Genomic DNA, 23,830 nt, shown 5'->3' on the forward strand with positions numbered 1-23,830 from the left:
CTGTCTTCTTCTTCTTCTCTACTTCTTTTGCTATAATCTAAATTATTCTAATATTTTTTATTGGTTTGAATCACATCTTGGTATCAAAGCAGGTCTTCCTTCACTTTTATCATTTTTTTCTTTTCTTTTCCCACACTTTTTCTAATTGAAAGGTGTATGGAGAGAGAAATTGCTGATCATTCAAAGAACTTGTATGCCTAGTTGGTAGATGGTTTGGAGAGTTAGAATCTGGCTGTAGATTGCCAAGAAAGTGGGGCTGTAGATTTTTTACCCAAAACCCTAGCCGACTATAGAGCTTCTAGTTATAGGTTAAAGAGACTGTTTGGGTGTGGCACTCAAGACTTGGAGGGTTCCTTTTTATCTCCAAAAGTGGGTGGTTGCAGTTGGAAGAGGCTTGGGTAGCTCTGGTTTGAGCAACTACTTCTTCTCTCTTTCTCCCCAAAGGATAGGTATAGTGATACCCTAGTTTTTGGTTTTTTAAGTATTGGATTGACCTCAGTTAGGTCTATAAAGGTTGAAAACATTGTTCTTTGATTTTCGTTTGATTGATGGAGCAATTTGGAAGTGAGATGAATTAGATCCCGGTGTCAGGGGTTGGTTCCGTAGGTTCAATTCTGATAGGGGTGACTACAATCAAACTTGATAGAACAAATTACTTAGCTTGGGCACAATCTATAAAGATTCATGTCTGTAGTAGGGGTAAACTAGGGTTTCTCACGGTTAGTAAGGTGAAACCGGAAGAGGCTGATCTTGCATATGTGAAATGGATGCAAGATAACTACACAATTATTGGGTGGTTGGTAAATTATATGTAGCCCCACATAAGTCAACACTATCTTTGTATGACTTCAGCCAAGGAGATTTGAGATAGTGTTACAGAAACATATTCTCAGAAATTGAATGTTGCAAGGGCCTACAAGTCGAAGAATGATGTGAAAATTTTGAAATAGGGGGAGAAGAGTGTAGCTGTCTACTATTCGATGTTGAAGTCACTATGGCAGGAGATTGATGTTATGGAAGTAGTTGTATGGGAAAGCACCAAAGATGTAGAGACTTTCAGGAAACTTGTGGAAAGAAATAAGGTGTTTGAATTCCTTAAGGACTTAATCCTGAATTTGATATTACAAGGCAGAATATTCTGGTCAAGGATGATGTAACACTTGCTCAGCAGCTCAGGCAAACTCTATGGTGAGTAGTGAAGAGAGCAGGCGACAGGTACAACTACAGGGCCCACCACCTTTAGAACATTTTGCACATGCTGGAATAAAACTGAATGGGGTAAATGAGAAGAAAGAGGTGATATGTGAATACTGCAAGAAACTGAAACATACTAAGGATACTTGTTGGAAATTTCATCCAGATCTTCTTCGAGAGAGGTTCCAGAACAACAACAATAACTTTAAGAAAGGTGGTTAGTCTGGAAAGCCCAAGAATGCAAATGTTGCTACATCATCTGAAGAAAAATCAGTTGTGGAGCAGCTGGCAACAGTGAAGGTAGAGTTTGAGAGATATGGGAGGTTGATTAATCACTTGGAGACTACTGTTGTAGCTTTCTCCTCAGGCAACAACTCTTCATCCACTTTTGCACATTTAGGTATTCGTGCTTCTGCAAATCATGCTACAACCTCAAGTAATCGTAGAATCGAATCCCTTGGATTATAGATTTTGGTGCATCAGACCATATGACTAGCATACCTAACATTTTATGTTCATACTAGCTCCTCTCTGGTAGAGAGAAGATTCCTCTTGCTAATGGGTCTCTTGCTCCCATCTCTGGAAAGGGGAATATTAGAGCCTCTGACTCCCTTGTATTATCCTTTGTTCTTCATGTTCCTAAACTTTGCACTAACCTTTTATCTGTTAGTAGCTTAACAAAATCAATGAATTGCAACATAACCTTCTTCCCTACTTATTGTGTTTTTCAAGACCTGAAATCTCAGAGGACGATTGAGAGTGGCCATGAGGCGAATGGAATATATTTGCTGGATATCTTTGATCGAAGTCCTGAACCACCTAATGGAGTAGCCTTGGAGTCTATTTCATCAGAGTTAGTTGATAGAGTCATGATATGTCATTTGAGATTTGGTCATTTGTCTTTTTTAGCTTTGAGTCATTTGTTTCCAAAAATGTTTAAGGGAATATCCTTATCGAGTCTTCATTGTGAGTCATGTGAACTTGCAAAACATTGTAGACAATCTTTTTCAGTGAGTTATAAAAGATCAATTTCTCCTTTCCATATTGTGCACTCTGATGCGTGGGGCCATATCATTTATTTTCTATGGGAGGTTAAAAATATTTCATCATTTTCATTGATGATTTCTCTCGTTACACCTGGATTTACTTTATGAAATCCTAGGATGAAGTGCCAAATATTGTACAAAAATTTCATGAACTTATTCTTACCCAGTTTAATACTCGGATCAAAATATTCTGATCTGATAATGCAAAAAGAATATTTTGAGAAGAGCCTTTTCTCCTACTTTGATACCTTTGGAGTTATTCATCAGAGTTCTTGTTCCTACACTCCACAATAAAATGGAGTGACAGAAAGGAAGAATCGACATGTGGTTGAGGTTGTGAGGAGCCTCTTTTTTGCTTCTTATGTTCCTGTTAAGTTTTTGGGGGATGTTGTCCTTACAACTACATACTTGATAAACCAGATGCCTTCCCAGGTTCTGGGGTTTAAAACTCCCTTTAGCTTCTTATTTCCAAATGAGGATCTCTTCTCTCTTCCTCTTCGAGTGTTTGGGTACACTTGGTATGTTCATGTTCACAACCATCAAAGACATAAGTTTGAGCCTAAAACACATAATGTTTTTTTGGGATATGCCTCCACACAAAAGGGGTATTGCTGTTTTGATCCGGTTTGTGGCACTTGCTTTGTTTCTAGAGATGTCACATTTGCGGAGTTTGTTCCTTTCTTTGGTACTTCTCTTGAGGGGGAGCACTCAGAGGAGTTGTTTGTGACGTCACCATCTGTCCCTCTTCCAATTCCCATTGAGTCTCCTCCCATCGAGTCCTCTATTTGCTCTTCTTCTCATGTTCCTGCTCCCTTTCCTCCTGTTCATCCTCCCACTTTTTCTTTCCATCCTATTATCCAAAGGTGGTACTAGAGACAAAGACTCTGGGACAAGCAAGTTGTTTCCACACTTTCAGATGAGCCTCTTGCACCTCCCATCACTATTGAGGTAACAGGTCAACCCTCTTCTACCACTTTTGATACCTTCTCTGACCTTGATCTCCCTACTGGTCTTCGCAAAGGCAAACATTGCATTTCCAAACACCTATCCTACAACCTTCTCTCCCCTTTCTACTATTCCTTCATTGCCTCTATTTCCACACATGTGACTCCCAGATCTGTCCAAAAAGCCTTGTCCAGACCAGAATGTAGGGATGCTATGATGACTGAATTAGATGTTTTGCATAAGAACAATACCTGGGAAATTGTGGATTTGCCTGAGGGAAAGGAACCAATTGGCTATAAGTGGGTGTTCACTATCAAGTATCATTTAGATGGTACTATTGAGAGATTTAAGGCCTGTTTGGTTGCTAAAGGATACACCCAGATGTATGGTATTGACTACTTGGAAACTTTTGCTCCAATGGCCAAAATGACTTCATTTCGAGTTTTGATATCTTTAGCTACTACTTTTGATTGGCCACTTTATCAATTCGATGTAAAAAAATGCTTTCTTGAATGGGGATCTACATGAAGAGGTCTATATGTCTTTACCTCTGGGGGTGTATGGGAAGGAGATGCAAGGGAAGGTCTGTAAACTAAAAAAGTCCCTTTATAGCCTTAAGCAATCTCCTAGAGCCTGGTTAAACAGATTTCAGGCTGCTCTTGTTACTTTTGGGTACATACAGACTCAGTCGGATCATACCCTGTTTGTTAAGAGGAGAGATTCCTTAGTGACCCTTTTGATTGTCTATGTTGACGATATTGTGGTTACTGGTAATGATACTCAGGAACTTGCTCATCTCAAAAATTTTCTTAACATTGAGTTTGAAATTAAAGACTTGGGAGAACTCATATTTCTTGGGATTTGAAGTTGCCAGATCTAAGGATGGTATCTTCATTTCTCAACGAAAGTATGTTCTTGATCTTCTTGCAGAGACTGGAAAATTGGGTGCTTGACTAGCTTCTACTCCTATACACCTAAATCATAAGCTGTCAGCTACTAATGGTGAACTGTTGACTGATAGGGGAGTGTTCTAGAGACTGGTTGGGAAGTTATTATTACCTTTGCATGACTCGATCGGATATTTCCTATGCAGTTAGTGTAATTAGCTAGTTCATGCATTCTCCTAGAGATACACATTTAGTAGTTGCTGAGAGGGTTCTGTGCTATTTAAAAGGGACTCCAGGGAAAGGTATCTTGTTTGCTAAGCATGGATACATGAAGCTGGAAGCATACACTAATGTTGATTGGGCTTGATGTATTGATGATAGGAGGTCCACTTCATGTTACTATGCTATGGTAGCAGGGAACATTGTATCGTGGAGGAGTAAGAAGTAGTCTGTAGTGGCTAGATCCTTGGCTGAAGCAGAGTACAGGGCAATGGCACATGGAGTTCTAGAACTTTTGTGGTTGAGATCATTTTTAGAAGAATTGGGTATAGACTATGAGAAGCTAATGATGTTATATTATGACAACCAGGCCGCTATCAACATTGCACATAATCCTGTTCAACATGATAGAACTAAACACACAGAAGTTGATAGGCACTTTATACGAGAGCATAGTTTTCAAGGTGCCAAGGCGAGGCTAGGCGTCAGGGGGCGCCTTGTCTCCTAATTGCCTAGGTGCCCGCTGAGGTGATGGATTTTTTATATAGAAAACCTAGATCCTAGGGTAGTTCCCTAGGTATCATAGCCATATTTCCTTAATAATTCTTCATAATTTTCATAAGAAAAGTATAGAGTTCATGTTAAAGTATAGAAAATCAACATATTCATGAGAAGAAAAAAAAGAAGGAAAAGAAAATTCAAAAAATATAGGGGCTGAAACCTTATTTTTGTTATAGAAAAAGAAGAAAAGAAAAGTAGAAAATGTGTTGATTAGGCAGTTTTAAGTTCTTCCTTATTGGTTCAGGTTTTAAAGTCTTTGAGGGTTCAATACAGCATTTAGCAATGTTTGTATTGATTAAATCCTAACAAATAAGAAAATAATAAAAACAAATTAGTATATAAACACACAAAATGAATATTTTAGTTTAATAGTGCCTATTTTATAATAATAATGTCAAAAAATAAAGAATAAAGAAGTATTTTACAATACATAGTACAAAACTGCTTGGCGATTAGGTGAGGCGACCCTCAAAGGGTGCCTTGTCGCCTAGGCGCCTGCCTAGGTGTCAACTTGACAACTATGTACAAGAGAGAGTTGCTTCAAGAGAAATCTGTCTACCATTTATTGCTTTTGAAGAACAGTTGGCTAATGTTCTAACAAAAGGTGTTCCTAAAGGAAAGCTGGTTCACTATATAAGCAAGCTGGGCATGATTGATATCTATGCTCAGCTTGAGGGGGAGTGTAGAGAGACTGGGCCAAATGGGCCCTAGCCCATTAGTGTTATTTGTTATTTGTTCTTAATGGGCCTTTAATTCTTGTTTATGTTTTCTAAGTATACTGATGAGGTAGACGCCCACTTAAGGGCAGACTTGTAAATTTTGTAACTTAAGTAAGATTAATAAAAGATTAGAGTGGGGGAGAAGAGGAGATTATCAAACTCATTCTCCTTTCTCCTTTCTTCTCCACTCTTCCTTCTTCTTGCTGTATTCTTCTTCTTCTCTACTTCTTTTGCTATAATTTAAATTATTCTACTGTTTTTTATTGGTTTGAATCACATCTGTGCTGCTTTTCCAACTCGTATGCATCAAACTGAAGGGAAATAAGAATTTTGTAAAATTCAAGAAAGATAAGCCATCATTGATGGTGCAATATGTTGGCACCATTAGGGGGAAAGAGAATCATGGAATGGCATGGAAAAATGCTTAAAAGAAGGTGTTTACATGATTGAGTGACGGTGTTAAGAAGGGGATTAATCAGATAAGAATACAGTAGAAAAGTTTGGACAACCTGTTTTGATATAAAAACTGTAAAAGGAAGAAGAAAAGGTTTCAGCTGAGAAAGAGAGATAGAAGAGAATGGGAGAAGCTCAGAATTAGGTCTGGCCACCCCTTTCATTAGATTATATATATACTCATAAATAAAAGAGAGTACAAAGACAAATATGCCCTTAGTAAGTTGACTATTTGTGAGAATTTAAAAACACTCTTAACTTAAAACATAAACTAATGGGCCTAGGGCCCAATAACTCCCTAATTATGCTATGTAAATAAAAAGCATGTTATATCAGCCCAAAACTCAACAAATACAACCAAGGGAACTTTGGAATAATGCATTATGGAGGATTGTAATGAGTTTGATCATGTAGGGTGGAGACAGAAAGTGCTTACTCAATAGTGGCACTGGTTCAAGGCTCTAAAATGATGACGGGCAGGCTGGCATGCTGGCTGAGGACATGGGTTGAGGTTGTGATGATAACACAGTTTGAAACAAGATATAGACTTATGCATGCTGTCATGACTGAAACAATCTTCTCTTGCACTCTTTGGCACTATTGTTACTTTATCTATAAACCAATAAAAAGAAATTATTACTATATCTACAATTTGCCTCAATGTGATATTTTGTAATCCTATTGTACAAACATATGTAAGCACAGTATGCAATTGTTTCCATTGGCAAAAGTGCCACTTAAAGCACCAATGGGGCCATTTTGGCACCTTGGATTCCTTGGTTTCTATTCTTATGCTTTTTTTTTTTTTTTGAGTTGGTTGGATTTTTCTCTTAGATATTTGGTTAATATGCATATGGTTATTTCATCATCCCTGGGTCAAAAATGCATCCAAGGAGGCATAGTACTTGAAAAACCAGTAGCTTTTCATTTCTTTTCAATCCTTTACTCTTCTTTCTTTCTTTCCTTTGGCAACTTTGATCCAATTGAACTGGCAGGAATTGTTTTATATATTTGCTTGAAACATATATTTCTAATTTATCTGTGGGTGGCTGAAACATTTCTCATTCTGTGGGGCATACCATATTATTTTGTTGTCACATTTTGATCATTGAAGTGATATTCTTTATTGTCACCTAATTTTCTCATTTAGATATGCATCTTAGCAAGAGGAATACTCCACACCTTACTTATTATGCCTATTCTCAACCTCTTGCTACTTTTCTTTTTCTGAACCATGCAACATCACATAACCATGCAGTGCTCCATTGGCATCTGTTCCTGTTTGGGCACAAGATTTTAGTTCTTCCAAGGAACTGATCACTGAATTTTGTAGAGAATGCAGAGTTGTTCGTAAAGGTATTCTACCAGTTATTCTTTGTGGTTGTTTAATTTTGTCATTGTGGTAGCTGTTAAATTCCTCAAGGATTCTCCAACTTTGTAAAGTGGTTTACCATTTGCTGGTGTATTTTTTCTTTTGTGTTAGGATTCTTCATGACATGGTTGCATTCTTGCATTCTTTCTAGGTTTGGCAGGTGATTTGAAGAAGGCAATGAAAGATGGCAAACCTATTATAATTGAGGTCAGATTACTCAACTTACAAATCCATATTTTGGAGTGCATTTATTACTAACCTCGTAGATATATATATTTAGCACCTCTGGGGTTATCTACGATTTAGTTTTCATCCATTCTTTTTGTGTTTTATAAAATTGTACAAAAAGAGGGAAACTCAGCTCACCATATCTCTTCAATATCAAAATTAAGTTGCTACTTCATGAAGGAACTTTAGAAACATCACTTGGAATTTATATTGCACAATAATTGGTCTCTGCATGATATTGTGAATATTAGAAGCAAATGGAAGGATTATGACTTATGACAGCAACATAATCTTTATAGCAAACACTTGACAAATAAGAAATAAACGGCTTATTCTGTAATGTTCAAAATTTCCTTTCTTTTTAGTTAATTCCTTATTAATGAAATCAAAGACATTTATCTGATACCACTCCATCAAATGGCCATCAAAGGGCAAAGAATTATAGGTGGTAGATAGTTTTACTTGTCAATGAATAGGCATATTTATTAAATCTTAATGATCTATATCAGTTCACCTCACATAAGTACCAAACAAATTGTATGATATTGGCTAAATTACTTTTTTTTTTCTGATCAGTAGCTGTTAAGTATATCATATTAGTAATAATATAAAAAGTTTTGAGTACAAAGTGTGCTTATATGGGTAGATACCCCAGCTAATAACCCCTGCTATTGAGATTTACAATCTGCTAAAATGGTTAGCAGCTCAAGGTATCCACTCATATGCCTGTAACACCATGTCCCCTCCTGCTTTCTTTCCAGCCACCTTACCTGGGAGTCCCCTTCAATGGTGACACTTGTACAGTACAAAGATTTTTCTCTTCTTAGGCCTATCAGAGTAGCAGTAAGCTCTGCCCTTGTAGAAGTAGAACCTCTGACTCCAATCAGACCTGAAAATAGAGCAATTATATTCCCTTTCACTGTTTCTAATCATTCCTCCAATTCCTGGGTTGCCTAAGATGCAGTCTTCAAAGTTTAACTTGAAAAAGGATTAAGTGGAGGAACCAAACGGCAATTATTTGCAGCTTCCCTGTGGAGGAATCAATCACTGTTTTCTAGTTCCTGCTGATACCGTATATGGTAAAAGGAGCAAATATGTTCAGAGTTTTAACCCAATGTACAACCTTGATAGCGACATTATGAATTATTCTCATTTTCCCTGTCCATATCCCCAAACAGCCTCACATTTCTTTTCCCAAAGGACCCAAACACACCACAAAACTTCTTCCCTCATACATCTCCAAAGGATTTTCCCTCTTTTTTCTGGCAGGAAAGAAGATAGTAGATTCAAATAGGAGACTAACTACAGCCAAACAATGGGAAGAAATGTTTCCAAATAGCAGTCACATAGTTGCACGAAAGTAACAGATGGAAAGAGTTTTACCGCTTGTTGTGCATAGAAGTTAAATGTGAGGGAAAATAGACCAGTATGGTCTTCTTTACAACATCTTCCAAGTACTAACTTTGGCATGGAATACCTCCGATTGAAAGCCCTAACCTTTGGTGGTACCTGGTCCTCCCCAGATAGCTTTTTATTGGACATGCTAAATTGTAGTTAGCATCCAATGAAAGACCAATAAAGAAGGATGCACAAGAAAAGAGGCCTGAAGGATTAAGAGTCTAAATTATTTTCCAATAAAAACTTAAGAGTCCAAATTATGAAATCAGATTTAGTAGGATTAATAAATGTTCCTTCCAAAAAATTGGTAAATTCCATAGCTTCTTCGCTTTCAATCTCCCTTAATCCCCTTCCTGTAAGTATTCTAAAAAGGCCATTACCCAATATATTTCCAGCTTATCTGGTACCTTGGGAGAGGTGCATTGGATATGGAGCTAACCGTTGGCATTTGTTTGGGACAAAGTGGATGCTCTCAGAGTTGAATCTGCATTCATACACTTGTCAGCCTGAAATTCTACCTTTACACTAAGCATCCCTTACTTTTAGATTCTCCCTTATTCTAAATGTGTTATATCACTGAAGCATGATAACCAAGAAAAATGTGTTTTGACTTCAATACATATGTTAGTTGGGTTTCTTGAATCACCTGCATCCATAGTGAAATATATTTATATAACACATATTCTTACAATTCTAGCAGGGAATCCATTTGGATCCAAGTATTTATTTAATGGATGATGAGAATAAAGAACCGACAGATTTATTTGCAAAAAAAGAAGATCCAAAACCTTTGCCTATGACCAGTGAGGATGATATTGCAAAGGAAAAAGAATGCTGTGCAAGCAAGGCTCGTAGAGTTTCCAACCAGAGTAGCAGCATTCTACCTGCCAACCAGGTGAAAGAAGTTTCAGATTGTCTGGCATCTCTACATCTGGAAAGAAGTGCTTCTGAGAATCGAGGTTGTATTCTTAGACATTCAATATATTCTTATTGTTCTCCAATTGTTATTTTTGGTTTTTCTTATTGTTTCTTCCAGCCACTTATTATTTAGTTTCAGCATATAATTGGGTACTTTTGATTTAATGATGCTTTTATCCTGTAGGTGCAGATCTTAGAAGTCCCGAAACAAATTCTAGTCACCCTGTGAAGAAAGAAAAGTCATCTGCTAAACCAATAATTATACCTATAGTTCTGAATATGGCTGAATTTGATCACAAGGTATGGTTAGCTTCCTTTTTCTTGTTTCTACTCTTTGCTGGTGGTATTACTTCCTTTCCATCGTCATCCCAAGACCTATATGATAAAAAAATATCATTTAGTGATGTTTAGCAGGATATCACTCTTCTGCATGTTCTGCTTGCACATGACAAGTGAACATGAAATTTACTTGAAAAGAACGAAGAAAAAGGAGCCTAGCTAGTTATTTTATAATGTACAAAGGTTGCCTATTCACACTTTATTTGGGTGAAAAGTCGGTGGCAACCTTGTACTTTGATGAAATATTTTTCAAGATATCACATTTTTGGATTCCAACCTTGGTACTAGAGACCATGGAGAAACTATTTTTCTGGTATTCAGGACCCATCAGAGATGGGAGTTCTATCAGAGCAGGCTTGTGTCACTTCTTCAGGGCTTGAGAATGACATTTCCTTGGATTCTCTAGGGTGGAGGTAGAGCAGGACGTCAGGAGGTGATAGGGTAGATTACAATTGATAACTCATGGTTGCTTTGGCATCATATTGGAGAGAGCTAGATATTTTACTTCTAGTTTGAACATCTTGTTCCACTGGATATGAAAATCAGTTAATTTACTTTCTGGTTATTTGGCCTAGGAGTGGAGGGGAAAAGAGTGAGTTTTAGTAGGCATTACCCATTCCAGGTTAGATCTCTTCTCATATTCTGTGATGATTCTCTGTTTATGATGTTATATTTATTTTATTTTTCTTTTTAATTACATCCAAGTACCCAAAAAAATAGTGGTAGTACTTACATAAAGTTTTTCTCTAAATTTTCGTTTTTGCCTAACTTTGTGGTACAAGTGAAGCCTTGGGGTTACATATTCTTGGAGAGGAGGATTTTTCTAGAAAAATGTTTAAAGCTTGGAAGAAAGACATCCAATGCCTCTACAGGATAAAGGAGATTTTAGTTTGGGTTCTGAAGAGATTTTTTTTTCTTTTGAAAATTAAGGTAAAATTATATTAATCAAAAGGATAAAAGCAAGCAAAACTGCTCACTGTACAAGATCTTGTACAACTGAAAACAGCTTTAAGAACCCTCAAAAAAATTTACGGCCACACAAGAAGCCAGAACATCCCCCTTGAAAAGAAAATTGGAACTCAGCCACCCTGTGAGGTCATCTACAATTAAATTAATCACACTTTCAACCAGAAGCTGCTTCTGGTCGAAAATCCTCCTATTTCTTTCCCTCCAAATTGACCACAGCACTGCTAGAGGAATTGATTTCCACAATATCCTGCCTTTTCTGCTCATGCCCCCAACTTCCCAACTTTCTAGAAGGGCCTTTACTGAGATAGGCAAGCAAGTAGAGAATAGCTTTGAGAATCTGTGCCCAGATTTTTGAAGAAAATTCACAGTGGAGAAACAGGTGGCTTGAAGTTTCTTTCCCCTTACCACATAAAACACAGATTACATCTGATAGCACTGCTTTTCTAATCAGCATTACCTTCGTCAAGCACTTTTCTTCAGCAGCCATGCAAACAAAAAACTTGACTTTAGAGGGGGCCACACTACCCCACACTAAATGACCGGGGAAAGAGCTAAGGGAGGCAGGCTCCAAGCTGGAATAAAAGGATTTCACTGAAAAGACTTCAGCCTTTGACCAACCCCAATATCACTGATCTGGAGCCAACGCATTTAGCTTGAAGCCCTGTAGCCTTGATAGCAGATCTATAATCTGTGGAATCTCCTAATCATTAAACCCTCTTCTGAAAGAGGGAGCCCAGACTGAAGAATCTCCTGAACCATCGAAACAATCAGCCACCACAAGGATCAGTCCAGAATTTCAGCCTGAAACCATTTCCTAATATTTAATACCTTTCAGAAACTGTGGATAGGCTTTATAAATCCCTTTCCACACCCCACACCCATAAGAAAGATTGGACTCAGCCGGATCCCACCCATTACTGTGGAATCCATATTTCTGCACTATTACTTGTCTCCATAGCTCGTTGGGCTCCTGAAGGAACCTCCAAAACCATTTTCCAAGAAGAGCCAAGTTGAAGGGCTTCAGCTTTCTGATACCCAAACTGCCACAGTTGACTGGTCTACAAATCTGATCCCAACTTACCAGGTGAAACCTGTTGGAATCTTTCCACCCCACCCAAAGAAAGTCTTGCATGATTTTCTCCAATTTTGAAGCTACCTCCACAGGCAAGGGAAACAAAGACATGAAATACACAGGAATACTGGCCAGCATACTCTTTAACAGCACTAATTTACCTCCCTTGGACAGATATCTTGCCTTCAAGAACACTAAATTGCTTGTCAATTTCTCCACCACCAGGGACCAAATGCTTTTGGAATTGCACTTTGCCCCTAAAGGCAGCCCCAAATAAGAGGAAGGTAAAACACCCACCCTGCAACTCAACAAGTCAGCCAAGGACTGCAGTTTAACAACCTCTCCAACAACCAACGTTTTACTCTTAGCCAGATTAGCCTTTAAACCTGAGACCACTTCAAACCAACACAGGATTTTCCTCAAGGACAAAACCTGCTTAGATTTAGCACCATAGAAAAATAGGGCGTCATCTGTGAATTGGAGAAGAGGTATTTCTTCCCCATTTGGATCTATTTCAAAGTCTGCTAAACAGCCACTCTCTCACTGCTCTAGCTGTCATCCTGCTCAAACCCTCCATAACACAAAGGAACAAAAGAGGGGAGAGGGGATCTCCATGTGTAGACCCGTAGAGATTTTAAAATTACCCTTTGCAGGACCATTTAACAGGATTGAGAATCTAGGAGTAGTGACACACACCTTCATCCAGTTCCTCCACTTTTGTTCAAAGTGCATCCTCTTCAGCATGTAGTCTAAAAACCCAGTTTACATGGCCATAGGCCTTCTCTAAATCGATACACCAGTTCCTTACCACTCCTTTTTCTTGAGCCAATTAATTCATTAGCTATGAGCACACCATCTTGGAAATGTTTGTTATGAATAAAAGCCCCTTGAGAAGAGGAAATAAGAGACCCCATCACCCTACGCAACCTTGAAGCCAACAGCTTTGCAACGATTTTATATCCACTACCTTATAAACTGATAGGCCTGAAACCTTTCAGCTCAGAAGCCCCCTTCTTTTTAGGGATCAGAGAAATGAAAGTGGCATTGAAACTTGTTGAGTTTTGGGCAGATTTGTTCAGAATTAGTAGTTGTTTTTGTTTAGATAGGAAGTGGGGACCACAAAACTCTTGTTGGGCCCCTTTTTAGTGGTTCTTTTAATTTATATATGCAGTTTTATGTGTTAGCGACCCTATAAGGGCATATTAGTCATTGTACCCTTTTTTAATTAAAAGTATAAATGCTAGTGAGGAGGGCGACCAGATTATTGGCTCTCTTTTCTTTCTTAATTTCTTTTCTTCTCTTTCTCTTCTTCTTCTTCTTCTTCTTCTTCTTCTTCAAGAAATATCTTTTTCTTTACAGATTCTATGGTTCAACAGTTTTCTACTTGGTATCAGAGCAAGACTATGGTTTCTTGGAGTTCTTCCATGCAGTCCTAGTCAAGTTGGACTCTTCAATTTTGATCTGATCTTGGGAGCTTGGACCTTGTTGGACTTATCTAGGCTTTATATAGGTGGTGGTTTGGTTTCTGGGAGTTTCTGAGCCCTCTAAAGTGATCAATTCACTTTTCTCAACATTGGGAGACGATGGAAGAAGAGGGGTTTCTCTCTGGATAGGCTTTTCTCCTTCCTGAAAGGTTTGTTACACTTGTCTATGAGATCGATTTAATCTTGCGGGCCTTCTACCTAGTTATTTCTAGTTTTTGAATTGTTTGAAGTTGAAGTTGAGAGTTGGAGTACTGAGTAGAAGTCCACCAGTAAAATGGGTCTAGGTGTTGGAGGTACTAGTGATATTTTTGGGTTTGGAATTATTACCATAGTGAAATTGAGTTCACATCTATGCCCCACAAGGGGGTGCCCCATTTATCATAGTACATCCCCATTGTGTATTGGGAACATCTCCCGATGATAGTACAAGAACTGATGATGTCATCATCGGGAGATGTTCCCAATACACGACGGGGATGTGTTGTGGGACATTGTGGGGCTCCCCCTTGTAGGGCGTAGATGTGAACTTGGTGAAATTGGATTGTACAAATTATTTAGAATGGGCACAATCAGCCAAGATGGTTATTGGTGCTCGTGGAAAACTGGAGTACATCACTGGGGAGAAGAAACTTGATACAGATTCCTCTCGGTGGGTACAAGAGAATTACATGGTGATGTCCTGGTTGTGTAATTCTATGTTACCTCACATTGGTAAAAATTTTTTATGGGTCGATACTGCAAAGGAAATTCGTGGTATAGTGATTGAAACCTATTCCTATAAACAAAATGTGGCTAGAGCCTATCAGTTAAGGAATCAGGTGATTAATACAAAATAGGGAGATAGACCACTTGCCATGTATTTCTCCATGCTGAGAACACTATGGTAGAAGATAGATCACTTAAAGATTGTGGTTTGGGAGAGTACGTAGGAGGAATGTCATGTTCGGACAGCCTAGGATTGACCAGTCGGCTATGATTAGTACAATCATATTTAGTCCAAATGGAGATAGGGAGAGTAGTGAGACTTGGAGGAAGGATAAGAAGGACTTGGTGTGCGACTATTGCAAGAAGACTAAGCATACCGGAGACACTTGTTGGAAGCTCTACCCACATCTCATACCAGCTCGGGTTAAGAATAAGAAGGGAAATGCAAATGTGGCAATTACAGGAGACTGTTCAGGACCATTTACCTAAGTTGACGTGGAGTCCATTGTAGGAGCAGCAGTTAGAACTGAATTGGAGAAGTTTGGATAGCTTATGAGCAAGAAGGATTTAGTCAGTTATAGTTTTTCAGACGGACAACAAAGTGTAGGAGCCGATCACATTACTTCCTTTGCTCATACAAGTAGTTCATATGCGGTTGCAAATTTTGCATTCACCTTAGGTAAGGAGGGACCTCCTTGGATTATAGATTTGGGAACATCTGAGCACATGACCAATATACCTACCCTTTTCAGTTCTTACCGGTTGTGCTCTAGTAGAGATGGTTCCCATATTTCCATTGTCAGGAAAGGAATAGTTAGAGTGACTGATGACATCACTTTATCCTCTGTTTTGCATGTCCCTAAACTCCATACTAATCTTCTTTCTATGAGTTCTCTGACAAGAAATTTGAATTGTTCAATGACTTTCCTTCCTGGTAATTGTGTTTTGTAGGATCTTGAGTTAAAGAGGACGATTGGGAGTGGTCGTGAGGTGAATGGAGTCTACCTTCTAGATGATATTCCGAGACATTAGAGCCATCATGTTAGTAGTAGCAATAGTAGTGGATAAGAGTCAATGAGTCAGATTATGCTCTAGCATAATCGCTTGGGTCATCTTTCTTTCAGTTCATTAAGATCTTTGTTTCCAAAGTTGTTTGAGTTTATTCAGTCATCTAGTTTGGAGTGTAAAAGTTGTCAGTTGGGAAAACATTGTAGACATTCTTTTAAACCAAGTAATAAAAGAAGTTCTTTTGCTTTTGACATTGTTCACACTAATGTATGGGGACCTTATCATATTTCTTACATAGGTGGTTACCATTATTTTCTTTTGTTTGTGGATGATTACACATAGTATTCTTGGATTAATTTATTGAGATCACGTGATGAGATACCTACTTTGGTGCGACAGTTCTATCAAATGGTTTTCACACAATTTGGAGTGAGTGCTTTAGTTCCTGTTCATTTTTGGGGGCATGCAATTCTCACGATTGTGTATCTGATTAACCGTGTACCTTCACGCACTCTAGGGTTTAAAGTGCCATTTAATATCCTTTTTTCTAATGGGGAGATATTTCATATACCTTAGAGTTTTTGGGTGTGCTTGCTTTGTTCACATTCTTGGTCCTTATCGTAGGAAATTGGATCCTAAGGCCAAGAAATGTGTCTTCCTTGGGTATGCTCAAAACCAAAAGGGGTATTGCTGTTATGATCCAATGTCGATGAACAAATTTGCCATTATGGATGTTACCTTCTTTGAGTCTACGTTCTTTTTCTTTCGTGGTTCTCCTCAGGGGGAGTGTCTTGGTGAGGAGAACTCATAGTCTGTTCCTCTTCCTATTTCATTTGATCCATCAGTCCCACTTGTTGTTACACCACCGGAAGCTCTAGTCCCACTACCTGATCCACTATGGCCAGCCTCACAATGTTATCAGTGCCAACACAAGAAGAGGGTTGATTCCACACATGCTCCAGTAGAAGAGCCTACACCACTCTCCGTTAGTCCATTTGAGATTCCAGGTTCAACTGATACAGTTCCAGGTATTCCCCTTGAGCTTGAGCCTATTATTTTACTTGATGATGTTTTTGTACCTAACACTGTTATTACAGCTGATTCCTTTAACCTTGATCTTCCCATTGCACTCTGCAAGGGAAAGAGAAAGTGTACAACCCATTGCATCTCACACCATCTCTCCTACAATGCCTTATCACCTTCCTATCGTGCATTCCTTTCTTCCCAAGATTCTATGTCTATACCAAGGAACGTTAGTGAGGCTCTCTCCAAACCTAAGTGGAGAATAGCTATGCAAGAAGAAATGGATGCTTTGATTAAGAACTAAACATGGGAGATAGTTGACCTTCCTATAGACAAAGAGACAATTGGATGTAGATGGGTGTTCACTGTGAAGTACAAGGCTGAAGGAAGTATATAGAGAGGTACAAGGCAAGGATGGTTGCAAAAGGGTATACACAAACCTATGGTATTGATTACCTGGAGACCTTTGCACCAGTAACTAAGATGAGTTCAGTTTGAATCCTCTTGTCTCTAGCAGCTACCTATTCATGGCCTCTCTTCCATCTTGATGTTAAAAATGCATTCCTTAATGGTGATTTGCAAGAGGAAGTATATGGATTGAAACAATCACCTATGGCATGGTTTGATAGGTTCAGAGGGGCACTTATCCGGTTTGGATACACACAGACTTAGTCCGATCATACTCTCTTTGTGAAAAGGAGAGAAGCACTTGTGTCAATATTGATTGTGTATGTGGATGATATAGTTGTTACGGGGAATGATTTGAGGGAGATTGGTGCACTCAAGAAGTCACTACAACAAGAGTTTTGAGATCAAGGATCTAGGTGAACTAAAATATTTTCTAGGGGTTGAGGTTGCAAGATCCAAGCATGGGATATTCATCTCTCAGAGGAAGTATGTGCTGGACTTACTGCAAGAAATTGGGAAGCTAGCAACTAAACCAACTGGTACTCCTATTGACCTAAACCATAGGATTAATGCTTTGGATGGTGAGTTGGTTAAGGATGTGGTGAGATATCAGAGGATGATGGTAGGTTGGCTATAATATCTATGTATGACACGTCTAGACATTTCTATGTTGTTAGTGTTGTGAGTCAGTATATGCATGCTCCTCGGGTTCAGCACTGGGAAGCCTTTGAGAGGATACTTGCATACCTAAAGAAGCATCCCAGTAGAGGGATTCTATTCTTAGACCACGGGAATTTAAAATTGCAGTCCTATACAGATGAAGATTGGGTAGTTTGTTTATATGATAAGAGATCTACATCAAGGGTATGCACCTTTGGTTTCAAGTGCAAAGGCCGAATATAGATCTATGGCTCATAGTATTTCAGAGCTGTTTTGGGTTAGATCCTTGACAAGTGAGATTGGGATAAAAGCTGAGGAGCCCATGATGTTTATATTGTGACAACCAAGCTTTAATTAATATTGCCCACAATCTGGTTTATCATGATAGGACAAAACACATTGAGGTTGATAGACACTTCATAAGGGAGAGAGTGACAACCGGAGAAATTTGCTTGCCTTATGTTTCCTTTGAATTACAATTAGTTGATGTCTTCACCAAAGAGGTTGCAAAGGACAAGCTTGAACATGACCAATGCAAGTTGGGAATGTGTGACATTTACTCCCAACTTGAGGGGGAGTGTTGAGTTTTGGGCAGATTTGTTCAGAATTAGTAGTTGTTTTTGTTTATTTATTGTTTAGATAGGAAGTGTTGAGTTTTTGTTTATAAATGCTAGTGAGGAGGGCGGCCAGATTATTGGCTCTTTTTTCTTTCTTAATGTCTTCTCTTCTCTTCCTCTTCTTCTTCTTCTTCTTCTTCTTCTTCTTCTTCTTCGTCTTCTTCTTCTTCTTCTTCTTCAAGAAATATCTTTTTCTTTACAGATTCTTTGGTTCAGCAGTTTTCTACTAGACTTCTTTCTAAATAAGCAGGGGAATGAAACTCAGTCAGTACCTTCATCAGGTCCTCTTTGACCACCTCCTAAAATCTCTTATAGAATAAAATAGTAAAGTGATCAAGCCCCGGAGCTTTATCCCCTTCCATTTCCTTCAATACATTTAGCACCTCGACTTCCACAAAAGGCTTCTTCAAATCTGCTGCTTGCTCCACTGAGAGATGAGCAAACTGCAAACCCTCCAGTTTTGGCCTGGTCTGGAAGGGTTCAGAATAGAGATTTTTGTAAAAATCGATGACTGCCTTCTCTACCTCTTCACTATTTTCCACACAATGGCCATTCACATTCAGCTTCTTAATTGTATTGATTCTTCTCTCGTTGGCAACTTTGTGGAAAAAAGTGGTGTTTTTGTCACCTTCCTTTAACCATTGCACATGGGAACATTGCCTCCAATGAATTTCCCCTTGGTAGGCCAGCCTATCAAACCCTTGCTTAGCCTGCCCCCTCTTCTTTCTCTTTGCCTCATCAACAGTGGAAGTCTCTTCCTCTTTATCAATTTCAGTGATAAATTGAATACAAGCCTCTTTTCTTTTCCTTGACTCGTCTATCTGAAGTATCTGCTATTCTTTAATCTGAGCCTTCAACTTCTGAAGTTTCTTATTGAACACAAAGCTAGCTGAACCTTCAAACCTTGCTTCAGACCACCACTTTGTGACATTTTCCTGAAAAACATCTAGCTCAAACCATCTGTGCTCCAGTCTAAAAGGAGAGGGTTTTCTAGTAATACCTCCTGTATCTAATAGTAAGGGAGTGTGGTCAAATATTACCCTTGGAAGGACCTCTTGTAGAGTTTGGGGGAACAACTCCCACTTAGCAGATATAATAAAATGGTCTAGTCTCACTAACGAGGGATGATCCTGGTTGTTGGTCCAGGTAAAACGAGCACCCACCAGAAGCAAGTCTAGCAACTCCCATTCTTGCACAAAATCTGAGAATAGTTTCAAGGATCTGTCATGCCTGTGATCCCTTTGCCTATCTTCAGACCTCAGAGTTGCATTGAAATCACCACCTAACACCCACGTCCCTGACCATCTATGCCTTACTTCATTGAGTTCTTTCCATAACAGAGGTTTTAACAACGAATCAGTGGGACCATACACCGGAAACTAGGATCATTGTATCCATTTGCTGCCAATAAAGTTTCGCTGCAAGAGAGAAAACGCCAACCAACTGATCTAACATCGTGAAACTGGAACTGTTCCAGATCAAAGCTACATCCCCTGCGGTATTCATTGTTGGGATGAAGAGCCAATCACGCGACTAAAAACCCCAAATACTTCTTACAACTGAGAAGTCCACTTTTTGCAATTTAGTTTCCTACAACAATGAAATGTCTGGCCTTTTCTCCTTGATGAAATCCCCTGCCACCATCTGCCTCCTTCCAAAACCTAAACCCCTTATGTTTCAAGATAAAATCTTTAGATTAGCCATGGCTAACGATCTGCAGGTTTGCTTTTTTGTTCCCGCACTTCCAGCCCCCTGATTCAATCCCCAAGTCAACTAAAGAATCTCCTTCGTTTGTCTTTTGTTTTTCTTACCTTTTTCCATTAGGTGTCTATTCTCTAAAGCAACCATCAACGCCTTTTCTTCTTCCATTCCCTTAATAGAGACTCCCAAAAATTCCACAAAGCTGAGTATCTTGGATAGAACTGTTGAAGTTCGGCCTGCCCTAGAAGTCTGTTTTGTTTGTTAGCTGAAAAGTAAAGTAAACAGCAAGAAGGAAGAGAGGAAAGAAGGAAGAAAGAGGAAGGAGAAGAGAAAAGGTCTGGTTCGAAAATAGGAAAAAGTCAACCCTAGTTTGGCCAGACCTGTTATTATATTATTAATGTAATTGGAAAAGACATAAGTGCCCTTATTTAAGTAAGAGGCACTCGAACTAACATAATAGTACACATCAGCACTCTCAACAGGTACAAAGACTGAAATACCCCTTCGCTAACACTCCCCCTCAAGTTGGTGAGTTTATATCATATAATCTCAGCTTGTTACATATGCAGTCCACTCTCCCCCGACTCAAACCTTTTGTAAACAAGTCTGCCCACTGATTTCCTGTATTAACATATGCAGTCTCTATCACTCCATTCAACACCTTCTCTCTCACAAAATGACAGTCAACTTCGATGTGCTTGGTTCTTTCATGAAACACCAGATTGGAAGAGATATGAACCGCTACCTGATTGTCACAATAGAGCTTCATTGGAGTACTGATGTCATATCCTATCTCCTATAGAAGGTTCCTTAGCCACTCTAATTCACAAGCAGTATGTGCCATGGCCCTATTTTTTGCTTCTGCATTGCTTCTTGCCACAACTATTTGCTTCTTACTTTTCCACGTTACCAGGTTACCCCCCAGAAAGGTGCAATAGCCTGTGGTAGACCGTCTATCAGACATAGATCCTGCCTAATCAACATCGGTGTGTCCTTCTACTTCCAGTTTTCTGCCACTTTTGTACAACAAACCACGACCAGGAACTCCTTTCAAGTACCTTACAATCCTTAGCACTGCATTCCAATGTGGGACCAAAGGTTTCTGCATGAACTGACTCACCACACTAACCGCAAATGAGATATCTAGACGAGTAATGGTTAGGTAGTTTAGTTTGCCTACAAGACGTCGGTATCTGCCAGGGTCTTCAAATACTTCAGCTATATCACTACTCAGCCTTGTATTTGTTTCCATAGGTGTCTCAGTTGGTTTAGTACCCAACAAACATGTTTCTTCCAGTAAATCAAGCACATATTTCATCTGACACAAATTAATGCCATGCTTAGGTCTTGCTACCTCTATGCCCAAAAAGTATTTCAATTTGCCAAGGTCCTTTGTTTGAAAGTGTTCTTGTAGGAATAGTATTTTGCCTGCCGGAGAGTCATGATTGAAGACAAAGTGATCAACTTGGCACTGTTTCATACCAAACTTCTTGACCACCTCACTGAACCTACCAAACCATGCTCGAGGGGACTGCTTAAGTCCATATATAGCCTTCTTAAGTCTGCATACCTTACCATCCTCCCCCTGTTGCTCCATGTAGACCTCCTCGAGCAAATCACCATGCAAAAAGGTATTTTTGATATCTAGTTGATGTAGATGGCAATCATACATAGCTGCAAGGGAGATGACAACATGAACTGACCCTATCTTAGCAACTAGGGAGAATGTCTCTGTGTAGTCAATGCCATAGGTTTGGGAGTACCATTTTGCAACCAGCCGCTCAACACGACCATCTGGCAAGTACTTAACGGTATACACCCATTTACAACCAATAGCCTGCTTCCCAGGAGGAAGAGCGATGAGGTCCCAAATGCGATTATGATGGAGGGTAGAGAGCTCTTCTTCCATAGCATGACACCACTCTAGAGAGGCAAGGGCTTCCTGGACATCCTCAGAAACAACCACTGAGGATAACAAGGAGATGAACTGGCGATGGGAGGCGGAGAGGTGAGTAAGGGAAACAAAATTGGAAATAGGGTGAAGGGTGCAGGTGCGTTTACCTTTTCGTAAGGCAATAAGAAGATCAAAGTCGGAGGCTGGTGTTGACACAAAATTGGTTGCTGTGGGTCTGGTAGCTGGGTCACATAAAAGGTTTTTGACTCGAACCGCTAAAACCTCTGCCAGGGAATTAATGAAATTGTCATCCAACCTGTCTTGATTCTCATTCAAAATTTGAAACCTTCCTAACTCATCTTTTTGAAAATAAAAAATCAACTTATTGGGACCGTTGGATCTGGGGTCTAATCGATGATCCTTAGAGAGGCCACGTCTTCCTTTCTTCCTCCTTCGAACTATAAACCATCCTTCTCCTTCCACTTCTCCGATGACCTGTGAAGGACCGGTTTCTTATCCCTCCCAAGACTCCTGAGTCCCCAATTGTAAAAGAGATGCTCTCCCTTCCATTTTCAATTTAACTTCTTCTATCGCCCAATTCTTCAGCCATTGGGTAAGAAGATCCTTTTCAATAGCTACTGCTTCCTAAAAATCTTGAGGGATTTTTTGTTTCTCTGCTCTAATCTCCGGCCATAGGGTAACCACATAGAGACCCTCTCCATCTACTTCACAGTAGGGGGCGGGAACACCTACCCAGTTGACCTCAATGCACACACAATCAGAGGACCATCGGAGATTGTCAGATTCATCCACCTCTATGAAGCCTCCATTAGACTTTAGACATCACTGATTTTCTACAAGATTTGTGAACTCCACAAATGGAAAGGAAGGCCAAAATCTCTGACCCAAATGAAGCCCGATAGGTCTTTTACTTTTTACCAAATCTTGCAAGAATCCGACCAAGGTTCTAGATGGAGCAGAGCTCCCCTGAGGTTTCTTGTTCCTGACATCAACACCTTAGCAGCCTCCTCCGGCGACACTAACAAGAACCCCCACCAATTGTCATTCAACTTCCTAACGCTCACACCACCACAACAGTTCCATGCTTTGATAGCCCATCGGTTTATTTCATCCCCCTTTAGGCCTGACTTTTCAAAACAACCCACCAGGCATCTTTTCAAGAAAGACCTTCTCTCTGCAACTCCCCCTGCTCTGCTTCTAGAACTCGAAGACCACCCCCACGTCTTTTGATTTCCTCCATTGGCCTCAAGGGAGCTGTCCCTCTGGAAACTCCTTAGTTCTTTCCTACCGAAAGAGCCTTTCCTGATACCATAAAAGGCCTAGAAGTGCCATTCCTCCCCTTGACACCCCTTCCAAGCTCCTTATTCTGATAACAAATTGAGGCAAACAGGCGATAGTTGAAGGTTTGCCCAGACATTGAAAAATAGAACTAGTACCGTTGCCTACTTGTGCCACACATCGGAGAAGGAGCACCAATGCTTGAGAACTAGGAACATCGTTGGAGAGCTAGCGCCATCATAGGAGATACGAAAGGGAGAAACTAAAGAAATCCCAAACTCGATCAGTTCATCTTTGGTCCCTACGAGTCGTTCTCTCAAAACTTGAATTGACATCAATCCAAGTCATAGTTTGATAAAAAAAAGTTAAATCAGCCTAAAGGAGGTGGGGTGGGCTGTAGAGGAGATGAAGGGTCGGCACCAAATCAGTTTTTTTTTTTTTTTTTTTTTTTTTTCCGAAAGAAATGTGGTGATGGAGCTGGAAAGAATTAATGGTGGTCAAAAGACTCTTAAGGTCTTGAAGAAGAAGCCTAATGCTGTTAGAAGATTCAGCAGCCAGAAAACTCCTTGAACAATCCAGGTTTCAACAGTGTTTAAAAGATAAAAAGGGGTTTGTTTGGAATTGGGCCTACTAAGAAGGTAAACCAGTCAAAGAAATTAGACAAGAAAAGCAAAGAACTCTGATTAAGATTGTGGAGAGTTGGGGTCAATT

At 39.5% G+C, this 23,830-nt stretch overlaps 1 protein-coding gene across 18 annotated transcripts in view; it reads left to right on the forward strand.

Moving 5' to 3' along the window:
* LOC148880407 (uncharacterized) overlaps positions 1–23,830 on the forward strand; it is a 68,969-nt gene that overhangs the window by 31,593 nt on the left and 13,546 nt on the right. For 12 of the 18 annotated variants that reach the window (XR_016104558.1, XM_088962287.1, XM_088962286.1 and 9 more), the window contains 4 exons: positions 7,283–7,380; positions 7,548–7,603; positions 9,723–9,981; positions 10,125–10,240. Coding sequence is in view for 17 of the 18 variants with exons in the window: in XM_088962287.1 (XP_088818413.1) it covers positions 7,283–7,380; positions 7,548–7,603; positions 9,723–9,981; positions 10,125–10,240 (529 nt within the window). In the remaining variant the exon portion in view is untranslated. The remainder of the gene's footprint in view (positions 1–7,282; positions 7,381–7,547; positions 7,604–9,722; positions 9,982–10,124; positions 10,241–23,830) is intronic. The other 6 variants (XM_088962290.1, XM_088962291.1, XM_088962292.1 and 3 more) reach the window with 1 other exon arrangement.

The sequence above is a fragment of the Nelumbo lutea genome, chromosome 1 (assembly GCF_056320005.1).
Source record: "Nelumbo lutea isolate HS-2025 chromosome 1, American lotus-T2T, whole genome shotgun sequence".
NCBI classification, from domain to species: Eukaryota; Viridiplantae; Streptophyta; class Magnoliopsida; order Proteales; family Nelumbonaceae; genus Nelumbo; species Nelumbo lutea.